A 14834-nucleotide genomic window follows, 5' to 3' on the forward strand; every position below is an offset into this window, starting at 1 on the left:
CAGAGGAAGAGTGCTCACCAGGAAATGGTACCGTGGGCTGTGGGTGCCAGTGATCCCCAAGGCCTGGCTGGCCCAGGCCTGAGCTAGTCAAGAGGCCTCTACTGCTGAGCCAGGCCAGACCTCACCACGCCAACACTGGCCGCCCAGAGGGCTCCTGCCTCACACTGGGGACAAGAAGCTGCCTGTGCATTTGTGAGAGCAGCAAGAAGCGTCAGAAGAATAACCAGAGCTCACAGAATGCCGTCAGAGTGCTGGACACGCCAAACATAGCCACTGAAGGACTGGTGTGTTTGCAAAATAGGTGGTTTGAAAAGCTTGAGAGGACATTTGCTGTGAGATTGCTTTTCTTAGAAATGATAAGGAAGCTTCACTTATAATAACCCAACAACATGGCTGCCTAAACAAGACCTGAACAAGTACAGCACCGACAGACATGCTTACAAGGAAGGAGGAAATCTCATGGGGCTCCACCTTCAAACAAGGAACCATAGGCAACTAAGGAATGCTGGGAGCAGGAGAACTAGTATTCTCCTTTTATGAGCCCCCTTACTGGTTATTCCATACTAAGTGGTCAGACCTGAAATCATATTTACAAAGTAATACTAACCAGGTTGTAGTTATATATTTATTTATACAGATGTATGTAATAATAACAGAGAAAAAAGGCCATGGATTAGAGTGAGAGGAGAGAGAGAGAGAGCTAGATGGGAATGGAGGCATGGAAGGAGTTGGCGAGATGGGTGGAAAGAGAAAGATGATGTAATTATCTTTTAATTTCCAAAAAAAATCAAAAAATAAAATAAAATATTAGAATAAAATGTGAAAGAGCATTTTTAGTTTTAAAACTTGGGTATGGAAAAAAGCTTTCTTTAGCAAAACATTAATCCCCCAGATGAGAGATTGGAACTCATGAAATTGGAGACTTTTGTATGATGTGAGACGCTGTTAGTCAAGTTGTAATTTTTAGCAGCAAACCGTGAAATACAACACACTTGGCAAACAAAAGATTACTAGATATTTTAGATGAAATATAAAAATGGTTCCCACAATTGATAGTAAGAAAACAGTTCAATAGTAACATAGTTATTGAACATATAATACTTAAAAGAAGAAATCCAGAGGCCTAGCAAGTTAGGGAAGAGAGGGTGGTTCTCTCTCTCTCTTTCTCTGTGTGTGTGTGTGTAGTCAAAATAGATGACACACTTGAATAAACATACCATTATAAACCCATTATTTTGTACACTGATTACATCTGCTAATAAATACTTTGAAAAGAAGAAACACAGGGCCTGGAGAAATGGCTCAGAGGATAAAAGCACATACTGCTCTTCCAGGGGCCCTGAGTTCAGTTCCCAGCAACCATGTCAGGCATCTCATAACCACCTGTGACTCCAGCTCCGGGGGATCTGATACCTCTGGCCTTCATTGGTACCTGCACTCACAGCACATACTCACACCCTGACACTCACATACACAATTAAAAATAAAAAAGAAGCACAATGATCAATAGGCATATGAGAAGATAACATTCCACGGTTCGAACAGCAGTGAGAAAACAGATAAAGAAAAACCATAAAGATTTGTCAGCTCAATGATTGCCTACAACGCAGCCAAACTCCTACTGTTGGCAGAAGTATTAACAGCGCTATAAGCCCACTTGAAAAGGCCATGTGGTCCTAGATGCCAAAAATGTAAGGTGCATACCCTCTCTGAACCAGAGGTTTGCTTCTAAACATCATCAACAAAAACACTCAGACATATTTATTCAGGCAAAATAACAAGATTTCTATCTCAGCTTTCCCAGAAACTGATAGACTGAAACTGTCAATGGAAGCTGATTTCAAAATACAGTATCTAGAAAGATCTACCTACCATTCCCGCTCACCCCACTGTTGAGTTTCAGAACAATAGTGTCTCAGGTCAGGGGTTGGTAGCCACCCCATTCAATAAAATAGCCACCAACCACTAACCACAAGGACAGCTTGAAAAAGTCCAGCCCTGATTGAGAAAGGCTGTGTGAATCACACATGAGACCTCAGAGTTCAAGGTCAGAAACTCTGCCTTTTCTTCCAGACCCGCTGCTACTTGAACTCTCAGCCAGCACCCTGGCCTCCAGTTCCATCAACTAGGGCTCTTCCACCACAGAGGCCAACTTCACTAGGGGCATTTGGGCTGTGATAGCGAGAGTGGAGTTACACCCTGTCTGAGGCTTCCGGGGCTAGCAGTAGAAACACACACAGTCCCATGGGCCTGTGTTTGAGTAGTATGGACCCAGCTGGGCTTGGCTGGTTCAGGCCCACCATTCCAGTTCAGGTTTTAGAACAGGAGACAGGGAAAGAAGGGAACACAGCAAGAAGCTCTTTAGCAGGGCCTCGTGCCATGGCCAGGCTGGTGGCCAAGATGCCTTTTCATTTCTTGTGGTTCTCAGACACAGAGGCCTCTGCTCCTTAGTGAGTGTGACAGGCACCAAGGCACTGACCTAGGAACTAAGCAGGTGGTAATGTCTACCAGGCTGGCAGTCACTGCGGTGACAGGGTGACAAAGTGGTCACCATGGTGATGGGAGTAGAGGCCTTCGGCCATCAGTCCCAGTTTTCTGCATGGTAGCTCTAATGACAGAATGGTCACCATAGGAACCACAGGCCCTCTCAGGAGCACAGAGGCCCTGGCAGGAGAAATCTACTCCACACCTGGTTGGAACAGAAGCATGAACTGTGCCTGAGCCCAGAGAAGAAAGCTGAGGCGTGAGGGACAGTTACCTGTTGCCTCATTACTCAAAAGCCATCTCCAAGCCACTGGAGGGAGAGACCTTCTCTGCTGAGTCTTTCTAGAGGCCACCAATTCCTCAGCTCAGCATCGCTGGAAGGAAGTCAATCAACACCGAGGACCTTTCTCTGAAACCACATGGCTCCTCCTGGAGAATGCTGGGCCTGAGAAGGCCTTGGTAGAGAGGGCTCCTGAAGAGAACAATGAAAAGGAGGAAACTGTGACTTCAACCAGCCTGTGTTCTCTGAGGCCCGGTGCTGGCCGTAACTCTGTGGGAGAAGAAGCCTGGGATATTTGCTTTGGAAATCTTCTGAGGGGTCCCAGCTCACCCGGGCTGGTGGCTGCAGGAGGCTGGATGACAGAGCCAGGATGGAGGCCGCCAAGAAGGAAAAGGTATGTACCTCTGAGGCATTTTAGAAGCATCTGTTTGCGTGTTCCCAACATTCACAGGTTTGGCTGTCACCTATAAGGGTCTGTACCTCAGAATTTGCTTTCATGTATAGGATCTTTAAGAAAGACATGGCATGATGACCCAGGGGTGGAGCTGCTCAGAGGTCTGGGAAGCAATCTGCTGAGAAACTTTCAAGCAGGGGGATCAGAGATTCTATTAGGATGTTCAGTTGCCTGAAGGGTTAGTGGGATGATCCTACTGCCTGACTGCCTGATTTTAAGGTTGTATTGAACACTTACAAGTCAAAGGTCTCCTTCTCTTCCTCCTTCTCCTCCTCCTACTCTCTTTCCTCTTCCTCCTCCCCCTCCTCCTCTTCTTTTCAGGAAGCACTTCACAGGGGGCCTGAGGGCTTCTGCTCCATGATGAGAAGCACACAGCAGTCCCCTTCCCAACAACAGAGAGTTACAGATGTTGTCAGTGCTGGCCCTGGGCTGAGCAGTGAGCAAGGAAAGAGATGAGGACTGCATTTTTGCTGTGAAACATGAATGGAGAGCACACTCATTTCTCCCATTCTGGAGTGAGCAGGATTCAGTCACCTGGGGCACATTTTCTCCTGCTTCTCTCCTCTTTGTGTGAAATGGCAAGCTCAGCATAACCACCCCCTAGCCTGCTTCTGGCAGAGCTAATGATATTAGGAGAAAAACAGCCAGAGCGGTCTGAGCAAGAGGGGCCACGTGCTGCAAGTAGGCTAGGACCCCAACCAAGTCCCACACGTGCCTGCCACTGCTGCTTTGGTTTAGCTAAGAAACGCCAAGCAAGAGGACCACTTCCTGACACTTGGGGGAAGAACCCTGGTGCCTTTGGCACAACGTGGCTGGCAACAGAAAAGGGAGGACGCATGGGTTGGAGATCTGGTGACGTCTCCAAAGTGGGAAAGAAACTATGAAGTGTCTACCTGCTTTCCGGTAGGCAATGAAACACTTCAAGAAAGGCATGACACCCATTTGAGGTCTGGACCTTATCCACTAGAAGGGAGCTGGGCTTTTTCTTACATACATCTGGATGCCTTCCTGTTTAGTTCCTATCCCTCCTCTTTATTGAACTGCAGGGCCAACTCTCCTTGTAAGCTACTGTCCATGCCCTGGCTTCCCAGGGCCTTTTTTTGGGGGGGGGGGTGTTCAAGAGTCTCTAAAGCACACACATAGATGTGTTTGTCTGTGTTTAGTGTGTGTGTAGGAGTCCCTGGTTTGTCCAAGCTGGGCACATGTAGACACTCATTCGTTAATGAAGCAAGATGCTGCCATCAGGACTGGAGTCAGAAGGCGTTAGATGAACTATCCCACTTGCCCTAGACCCATCAGCTTCCTAATTCCTGTTCTTATCTCCATAGGCTTTGAGTACCCAAACCTCTAGTTCCCTGTAGCCTCAGCTACTGACTTGCTCCACCTGGGTCCTGCCAGATGGAATCTTCTGCAGCTACAGGCCAGATCTGTGCTTCTCTTTCTCTCCCCAATATGGTATGAGGTGATGTCTGAACCTCACTGGGAGGAGAGGCTGCTTCTTGGCCTCTTTGGGCCTATGAGTAATCACTGATTAATTAGAACAGTGATGTTTACCTCCACTAGCTGCCAAGAGGAAGAAGGAGAACAGCCTGTCAGAATGGGCAAGGGCAGGGCTAATAGCCTCACTGCGGAGCTGGGCAGACATGTGGACCCTGAGCTCACCAGACCTGCGGGTCCTACCCTGTGTAATGGGAGACTCCTGTTGCACCAGGGAAAGCTGTCACAAGCATAAGAGCTTCAAACAGCACACGCTAGTTATGTTAAAGTTCTGCAGTCTAAAATGGATCTCCCGGGGTTAAAATAAAGGTGCTGGCAGGACCAGCCCTGTTTGGACACCACAGAAGAAGGCTCTTTTTCTCCTTCAAGCTCCTACACCCAGCCACATTCCGGGGCTCCCCCATCCTTCCTTCCATAGTCCAGGGTAGCATCTATATTTTTCTCATCTCTGCTTCCAGCATCACATAACCTCTGCCTCTCCTGCCCCTTGTGACAACACTGGCCCAAACAGATAATCCGGGATCATCTCATCTCAAGTCCCTAAATCATATCTGCCAAATCTTTCCTAGCACATAAGGCGATATATTCACAGGTTCCAAGACTTGGGACATCTTTAGGAAACCATGACTCTGCCTCTTATACCATCCTGTGTCCCACCTTAAACTCCCCTCTCAACCACGAGCTTGTCCCTGACTCTCCCTCCAGTCCCATTGCCCCTATACATTATTAGCTCACTGGATTTAAGAACTTTCTCTTGTCAACAACAGATGCAGTCAAGCCCATGCCACACCCCCTGGGGCAGTTACACTTTGATTTCATTTACCTGTGGCCAAAATATTATGAGGCAAATCCATAAATAAGCCAATAATAAGTTTCAAAGATTCACTTCTTACTTTTAATTATGTGTATGTGTATATCTGTGTCTGGGAATGTGCACATGTGAGTCCAAATGCCCTCAGAGTCTAGAAGAGGGCATTGGGTGCCCCATTCTGCCTGCACACCAGATCTTACTATAGATGGTTCTGAGCCCCCATGTGGTTGCTGGGAATTGAACTCAGGACCTTTGGAAGAACAGCGAGTGTTCTTAACCTCTGTGCCATCTCTCCAGTCCCAAAAATAAGTTTAAAATTGTATGTTGTTCTATGTAGTATGATGAAACATCTCACATCCTTTTTTTTTTTTTTTTTGTAAATCATACTTTTGTCAAGTGTAGCCACTGTTCACTGTTTAGTAATGTATAGTACAGGCTGTGTTTACTGCCTGCCCAGTGGTCATTTAGAAGCATGTTATCAGACTGATTGACACATATCTCAAACTTGTGTTCAAGTAGTATTTGTGTGGTAGTCTAACTGCTTCCTGATGCCTAGTGTCATTCACTCCCTCCATCTCGTTACACAGGTATTGCAATCACCTTCTCACAGGACAAGGGAGAATGCACTGGGCTGGCGTGTCAAAAAAGAACATTCATCATGGAATATTTCATTATTATCATGGAATGTTTTGTTGTTAGTTATCACTGTTAGCTTCTTCCTATACCAAATTTATAAATTAAACTTCATTATAGGAATGACTAAATAGGAGAAACAAAGTATATATAGGGCTCTTAGTCTTCAAGCAACCACTGAGGGTCTTGGAATGCGCTCCCCCAGCCAGGGATGAGAAGAGCTAACTTTACACACTAAATTTTAATTATATTATTACATTTAAATGTAAAGTAACCACATGGGGGACAGCATTAAAGAGAATAAAGGAAGACGGTGGGTAGTTCTCAGACATTCCTGAAGTCACAGCCTTTCCTACTAAAGTCTCCTGCATGGCCCAGTGAGCCCCCGGGCCAGGTGTGTGAGGGGAGGGAGCGCCTTGCATGGACGCCTTTGATGTGCTGAGAATGGGGCGCACATCATCAGACTTCCTGTCCAGTGTTGCCTTTCTGAGCAGCCTGCCCGGGGAAGGCTCAGCAGAAGGGAATATCGTCCCTTGGTTGTTTGTCCTGTGAGGGCTCTAAAGTTGAAATACCTGCAGGATTTATGGGGTCTTCCAGCTCCTAAATACAGGAGAGAGAGACCTACTGATGCAGAATCCATGGAGACGGCTGTCTACCGCCTGGCCTGCTCCCCATAACCAATCTTGACATTTGACTGCTTCTGTGTGCCAAGGACTCCCGGTGCTCCTTTCATTGCCAGTGAGAGGGCCTCGCATTGACAGACTGCCAGGACTGCCCTGGTACTGACTCACTGGGTCATAAAAGCAGAACCTGAGGTGAGAATTCGGTACCTCTGATTAGGAGTCCCTCTGAGGCAGGCCCAGCCTTTGCACTCCTGTAGTCACTGGCTCCTGGAGTCTCTGGGAAGAGGCCATGGCTTCCAGATTTGGTGAATACAAAACTGAATACTCAGGTTTGCATTTCATATCAACAAATAGCCAACGGGCGCTGTATTTTCTTTGCCAAATTTAAGTAACTCTTCAAGTCTTTCTGGGTGAGCTGATTACATTTGAAGACCAAGTCTCAGGAGTGAGTACATTTGTTGAGCTGTTTGGGAGAGGCCACACCCAGCAGCCACCACAGTAACCACAGAAATATTTCCAGTGAGTGAGAGGAGTGTTCATACACGCAGGCACGCCCATTATAGAGCTTATCCAGTGTTACGTAACGAGGTAGCTGCTTCTTAAAATGGGTTATGTCATGTGCAAATATTTAGTGACCGGCTTTACCTAGAGAGCATTGTAGTGATGATTTCTGGGTAGGCACCATACTTTTTCTCACTTTAACTCTGGAGTGCTGGGCTCCTATGGACTAACCCTGCCATCAGTAAAGGGGCTCTCTAGGGAGGTGTCTCAGTCAGTAAAGTTCTTGCTGAGAAAGCATGAGGACTGAGGCTCCAAGCCCGGCACTCAAAGAAAAGCCCATCATGGCGCCACACAGCTGAAATCCCAGAGCTGGGAAACCGGAGCCAGGAGGATCCATGGGCTCACTGACCAGCTAGTTTAGCCCAATCAGCAAGCTCTAGATGCAGTGAGAAACCTTGTCTCTCAACACACTAAGGTGGCAAGGCCAGTGAGATGGCTCAGTGGACAAATGTCCTCATGGACAAGCCTGCTGGCCCGAATTGGATCCAGAGTCTACACAATAGAAGGAGAAAGCCGACTCCTCAAAGTTGTTCTCTTATTTTCTCAGACATGCACAAAACCACACACACACACACACACACACCATTTTTTTAATGGCTGCAAAAATCCTGAGCTGTTCACTCATCAGGAAGTCTAAGAGGGGCACCTTGGCTGAGATTATCTAGAGAAAGTCGGCAAGTAGAGCGGATATCTTCCTCAACTCATTTAGGCATAGCCCGGCCCACTCCATTAAGACATTCTGGAGAGCTTCAGCCTCTTGGAACTGGGCGAAGTGGCTTCTGTGAAGCTAGAGGATTGGATGTCTATGAAAATTCTTGGGTTGGGGCCAACTTGGCAGAGAAAGCAAACCTTGGCTTCGGAGAAAGGGTTCTGTGAGCAAATCTTGAGGGTTCAGAGGGGAGCTTGTTGTAGTTTAATGTGAACTGTCCTCCATAGGCTCAAATGTTTGGACACTTGGTCTCCAGCTGGTGGCACTGCTTGGGAAGGTTGTGGAACATTTAGGAGGCGGAGCCTCTGTGAAGGAAGTAGGCCACTGAAAGTGGACCTCAAGGGCAGATAGCTTTGTCCTATTTCCTATTTACCCTCTGATTCCTGAGTGTAGACACAATTGTGACCATCCAACCCCCTGTTTCTGCCCCCATGCTATCCGTGCCTGCTGCCATGTCTTCCCACAGGAAGGATTGTATCCTCCTAGACCTGCAAGCCACGATGATCCCTTTCTCCATCAAGCTGCTTTTGTCAGGGTATTTTATCTCAGCAGCAGAAAAGTAGCTTAGACCTGGTGCTTTCTCTACTCAGCTCCCTCAAGTGCTGTCAGGTTGGAGTGTTTACAAGACATAGAACACAGAAAAAGCTAACACTTGGGCCTTTCCCCAGAAAGCTAGTTGTTAGCCCTCTTCTGGTGTAACACAGAGTTCCATCACCTTGCAGGGAGCTATCCTTTTCTTCCTCACTTGAGTGCCTGGCCTCCTCCCTCCTGATCCATCCAGGGTCACTCTTGTTGCGCACTTCACCTTGTTTCCATTTATTTACTTCCTCTCCCTGAAGCCTAGGGATGACTTGTTAATGCCACTCTGTCCATTAGGGATGTTGTGCTGTTCCAGATACCCAATTAAACTGAGCGCATCTGAAGGTTTGTCATGTTACCTGGCCAACAGCCTAGAGGCCCATGGTTTCCAGTCTCAGAAAGGCTCAGGTTAGCTTTCCTGATTCTCCTGACCTTCCCTTCAATGGCTGCCAGCTGTGTCACAAGCGACGCAGGCACAAACAGACTGAGAAAACTTCCAGAAGCAAAAGTGTGTGGTTCCTTGTCCTTGTGTGGCTCCAGAGACTGACCTGACAGAGTGGAAAGGGACTGAAGAAATGACAAACACTTGGGCATACAAAAAAGCTGGGCTCGGGAGCACCATGCTCTTGGATGGAGGAGCCAGAGCACTCAGGAGCTCGGTTTGTTTGGTGCACATGGCTAAGCAGGGAGGTGTGGTTAATGCACACAGATGAGAAAGAAGGCAGGTTCAGCTACCCTGAGTGGGAGCAGTCTCGATCAGGGAGCAGTCTTCAGAGGGAAACGTCCAGGGGGGAATCTACAGAGGCTATTTTCTGCACAAACTGTCAGTATCCACGCATGGACCAGAGGGAGACTGCCATTCCTCTGAGCCTCGCCCAGGGAAGGCTCTACTGCTCCAGTGGGGCTGGGATGCTGGGGTCCTTGACATGGCAACATCCATACAGGGCTTCACTAGATCCCCGTAGGGAGAGGTTCCGTCACCACATCTCCCAGATGCCTCGTGGCCTATGAGGCAATCCAGCCAAAGAGGACAGAGAGGACAAGGCAGACAGGTTTGTGGCCAGTGCTGGGCATACTGCGCCTGGCCCTGAAGCCTTCTCAGCCTTCCCAATGCTACAACAGTTCTTCATGTTGTGGTGATCTCCAGCCACAAAATTCTTTTCCTTGCTACTTCATAACTGTAGTTTTGCTACTGTTATGAATCATAATGTAAATATCTGTGTTTTCTGATGGTCTTAGGAGACCCTTGTGAAAGGGTTGATAGACATCCCCAAAGAGACTGCCACCCTCATGTTGAGAACCACTGCCCTGTAGTCAGGCAGGAACAACGAAAGAAAGAAAGAAAGAAAGAAAGAAAGAAAGAAAGAAAGAAAGAAAGAAAGAAAGAAAGAAAGAAAGAAAGAAAGAGAGAGAAAGAAAGAGAGAAAGAAAGAGAGAAAGAGAGAGAGAGAAAGAAAGAAAGAAAGAAAGAAAGAAAGAAAGAAAGAAAGAAAGAAAGAGAGAAAAGAAAGGAAGAAAGAAAGAAATGTGTCTGCTCCACTTCAGAAGCACAGCCAAGGAGCTATTTCAGGCCACAGCAGTTCAAAGTCACAGGACATCAGACAAGACCAGAGACCAGTTGCAGGCACATCTCCAGGCTGCGCCAGCCTCTGGATGGCAGAGTAGTTTGCTGAACACTGGGTACTCAAGAGGGGTCAGGCCTGGGGCTCTGGGCCTGCCGGAGGCAGAGTTTCCTGCTCCCCTGCCCCCTCCTTACAGAATAAAAGACTGTAACCCTAGACAAGGAGGGCAATGGTGGGCTCCAATACTCAAGGTCACCAACTGAGGTTCGACCTAAGACCTAATACAAAGAAGAGGGGCTCCTGCTGGGGGCTTTGTTTTCAGGGAACTCACTCTCCCATTCAGCAGAGGCAGCCTGACTTCCAGGAAGTCCTGGCTCTCTTGACCAGAGGTCTTTAGGGCTCAGATAGCCGGTAAAGCCAGAAAATCTTGTGTGAATGGCAGAATTTCTGTTCTAATCCCTATGCAGTTCTGTGGAGTGCTCTGGCATCAGATTCCCGTTTGATAAGGATTGGCACAGCCGTTTTGGAAGTATGAATTGCTCATGGGAGGAAGCTAGAAAGAGTCTTCTACTAGCGCTGAGACTGCCATCCCTGGCCCTACATGCCAGTACCAGAGCTGGAACAACACCCCTTTAACATAGTTCTTCATGCTGTGGAGATCCCCAGCCGTAAACGCAATTTCCTTCCTACTTCTTAACTGTAATCCTTCCATGGTCCTAGATGTCCAAAAGACCTCCCAGGAGACCACTGTACCTGGCATCACCCTCTGCTCTTCCTTCTAAATGTATATATAATATTACTGCAATGAAATCCACTTCTTTGAGCCAGATGTGGTGATGCCCACTTGTAATCCCAGAGGCTCAGGAGTTCAAGGCCAGATTCAGCTCCATAGCAAGACCTGCCTCACCTCAAAAACTCAAAACCAAAACATAAAACCTGCTTTTGTAGATGCCTTTTGATGAATTTGGTCAAATGTAACCACCATCACCATCAAGACTCCTTCTTTTGAGCTGGGCAGTGGTGGTGCATAATTTAATCCCGGCACTCAGGAGGCAGAGGCAGGCAAATATCTGAGTTTGAGGCCAGCCTGGTCTACAGAGGGAGTTCCAGGACACCCAGGGCTACACACACACACACACACACACACACACACACACACACACACACATTCAAACACTTATCCCCAAAAACAAAACAGTAAAAAAAAAAAAAAGACTCCTTCCATCACTCCAAAAGGCCCCTGACTCCTTGCTGTCAATCATTTCTCCTACTCCAGTCCCTGGAAATTGACTGCTTTCTCCTTTTCCATCAGTAAGTAGAGCTCTTGAGCACAGTCCGCTGTGTCCGGCTCTTTCCTTGGCAATGAGCTTTGCTGTGTCAGCAGCACGCTGCTCTTTGCCCCTTCCCACCACTCAGCAATGTCAGCACCCAGGCTGTTCCCAGCCAAAGCTTTCATGAGCAAAGCTTCTGTGAACATTCTAGCACCAGCGTTTGTGTGCACATTGGTGTTCATTTGGTGAGCAAATGCGCGGAATGACATTGTGGGAGCCGGAATCCAACCTCAGAAGAAACTGCCAAACTGGTTTCCAGACCCGAGGTAGCATTTGTCTTTCCCAGCACACAGTCAGAGGGCCCCATCTGCTGCGCATCCTCCCACTTTCTGCTTGGGTCCATGTTTTAAGTCAGAGGCCTCCTGGGGCTGTGCAATGGCATGTCAGGGTGATCTTAGCTTCCGCTTATCTTTCGGCTAATGACACTACATGTTTTTGTTGTCCATATTGGGCATTCTTTGGGGGCGTTTTCTTTTAAAACAGGGATGCTGCCTCTTTATTGAGTTGGCAAGGCTCTTTAAGTGTTCTGGCCCCAGTCATTCCACCAGGGGTGTTCTCAATGAGGTGGGCGGCTGTCCACAGATCCTGGGGGCGTAAGTCCTCATTTGTTTCCGTGAACTCTGTCCACACCCTCTGCTACCACGGCCTACACCCCAGCATCTCTCACCCGTCACCCTGACTCCTGCTATGTATTTGTCCCTCCTTCCAGGTCTTTTCATTGTTGTTGTTGATCTTTATTTGCTGTTATTTGATTGTTTGTTTTGAGACAGGGTTTCTCTGTGTAGCCTTGGCTGTCCTGGAACTCACTCTGTAGACCAGGCTGGCAGATTTGCCTGCCTCTGCCTCCCAGTGCTGGGATTCAAGGTGTGCACTACCGCTGCTCAGACCTCCTCCCAGATCTTAGAGGCAGGTATCCCTTTGATTCTGAGTAGGTCCCGGGGACAGAAGTCCAGAGTTAGGACATAACTCTTCTCCCGGCCCCCTCCACCCCGCTGTCACACCAAGCCAGTCAGCGTCCCGCCTCCACCCCCTCACATACATTCCCTGATCGCCAAAACCTCCTGACTGTCATTACTCATTCAGTAAGTCAGATTGTCCCAAGTCACCGGCAAGGCTTTCGGAAGCGTATTTTTTGTTTTATTCTGGAGATCAAACATTGCCCCCAGTCTGCTGCCACCTCCTACACAGAAGCTACAAGAGAGGGCTTAAGAAACAGGGCCCAGCTGTGTCCAAAGAAACCCCACAGTCTCAGCATGCTGGCCCACACCTTTAATCTCTAGCATTCAGCAGCCAGAGACAGTCAGATCTCTGTGAGGTCAAGGCCTATAGAGTGAGTTCTAAGACAGCCAGAGTAACATAGTGAGATCCTGTCTAAAACAAAATAAAACAAAACAAAACAAATAAACAGCAACAAAAAGAATTCACACTCTCTGAAGAAGACCCTACAGTCAGTGTGCCTGTTGAAAAAGTTCTCTTTTTTTTCTTTTTCTTTTCTTAAGCTTTACAGTTTGCTGGTCCTCTGTTTAGAGATTGGTGCCATGACAGAGGACGAGGTCATCACAGACTCTACTCCCTTAGCTGTTATCCAGCCTCCAGCTCACTTTCTGTCAGCACCACCACAGCCACCACTGCAGTGGCACCTCCCTTTCTGTTCTGTGTCCCTTTTCGTTTTCTTAGGGTCTTTCTCTTCTCATAAAGGCCATGAGTCTTGCAAGTCTGTGTTAGGCTCATGCATAATCACAGGGCCTTGCCACCACCAAAGTGAGTTCCGAATTTAAATACAGAGATGACAACTGATGTGGTTTTGTACAGTTTGGCTAGCTTTGGCTGAGTCTCTGTGTTTGGTACCATTGCCTTCCCAGGGTGAAGGACATCCAGGACCATTTGTTTCCTTGGCACTGGACACTTCGCCACAAACTTCCCGATCTGGACAGCTACTGAGTCATTCATGGTATTGGCAGTCCTGGGGCAGCCAAGGAGTGGGAGGGAGAAGCTACCAGTTTGGATTTCTACTAAACCATCTTTCTCATTTGCTAGACACTAAACTCCCCCGAAGTCAAGCGTCAGTTTCTAGAAGTTCTTGCTTCTGCAGCACGTGTGACTAAAGCTGGTACAAGATGGAGGAGATTAGCATGACAATTGCACAAAGCCGAGAAGTGTTTCATATTTCCTAAACACAGTCCTGAGTACTGCCATAAATATAGGTAGACAGACAGACAGGTATAGAGAAAGACAGATAAAAGAAACAAGTCACTTTTGTAATGTTAGAGAGAGCACAAACTTGGTTCTCAGCAGTACTGAAGGAATGAGTGATCTTATATACTGTTCAGATCTTGCTCTTCATCAGTCCTAGCACTGGTGTTAATTAGGACACACTTCATTACTGTAACCAGTCTTATATAAGACCCGCCATTTGGTTCAGTGTGGGAGCTTTGACAGCTGGGAGGTTCTCCACGTAGTTGGGAATCCAGGCTTCTTCAATTCCACGGCTGTGCCCATTCCCTAAAGCTAAATCGTCGTCCGTGTCTAGCCAAGGAAAGATAGGCAGAGATACTCTCTTCTTCAGCATGTGGACCTAGACATTGTATGATCGCTTGTCAGCTTGCTGCAAAGGAGGCTGAGAAAGACATAGTAGCCAGGAGCTCATCATCATCATTATCATAGTGAAGGAAGAGTTCATGTGTTTGGGCCCACAGGCCATGACCTCTTCCATAGCCCATGCCTCTGTGTGCCTCAATTCACACACCCATGCACACTTTCTTCTCACACATAGAATACACATCAATCCATGCAGTTCCTGCATCCAAGGCAAAGAACAGGATCTCAGAGGCAGGAAACAGCCAGGGCTCTCCATGTGTGCCAACAATGCTGCTTATTGGTAGTCATCGCAAGTGAGAAGCTCATTAACAATCTACTATGGATTAGCTTTGTTAGGTTTTCATCACTGCAATAGGTACTTGACATAAGCAACATTTTTTCGAGGACAGCCTTGGCTGTCCTAGACTTGCTTTGTAGACCAGGCTGACCTTGAACTCACAGAGGTCTGCCTCTGCCTCCCTGAGTGCTGGGATTACAGGCATGCACCATTGGCTCACAATCAGATTATACAAAGAAAAGGTTGACTTTGGCTTGCAGTTTTAAAATTGTCTCCATCCTTGACTGGTTGGTTAGTCCTGCTCCTGGGGACTTGTGACACAGTTCTGGTGTGAGACTGTAATGGAGTAAAACCACTCATCTTGTGACTAGATGGTGAAAAAAAAAAAAAGAAGAAGAAGAAGAAGAAGAAGAAGAAGAAGAAGAAGAAGAAGAA

The 14834-nt window shown here is 47.4% G+C and overlaps 1 protein-coding gene and 1 long non-coding RNA gene across 2 annotated transcripts in view; both read left to right on the forward strand.

Moving 5' to 3' along the window:
* Nucleotides 1-2619: 2619 nt before the first annotated feature.
* Gck (glucokinase) overlaps nucleotides 2620-14834 on the forward strand; it is a 36652-nt gene continuing 24437 nt past the window's right edge. Inside the window, exon 1 of the mRNA XM_055624306.1 lies at nucleotides 2620-3158. Within this exon, the coding sequence (XP_055480281.1) occupies nucleotides 3135-3158 (24 nt within the window). The 5' untranslated portion in view covers nucleotides 2620-3134. The remainder of the gene's footprint in view (nucleotides 3159-14834) is intronic.
* On the forward strand, nucleotides 11662-14833 carry LOC129689141 (uncharacterized). The gene is made up of 3 exons (XR_008722041.1): nucleotides 11662-11790; nucleotides 13387-13475; nucleotides 14771-14833. It is a non-coding gene; the product is annotated as an uncharacterized LOC129689141 (long non-coding RNA).

The sequence above is a fragment of the Psammomys obesus genome, unplaced genomic scaffold (genome assembly GCF_907164565.1).
Source record: "Psammomys obesus unplaced genomic scaffold, mPsaObe1.curated_primary_1811, whole genome shotgun sequence".
Taxonomy (NCBI): domain Eukaryota; kingdom Metazoa; phylum Chordata; class Mammalia; order Rodentia; family Muridae; genus Psammomys; species Psammomys obesus.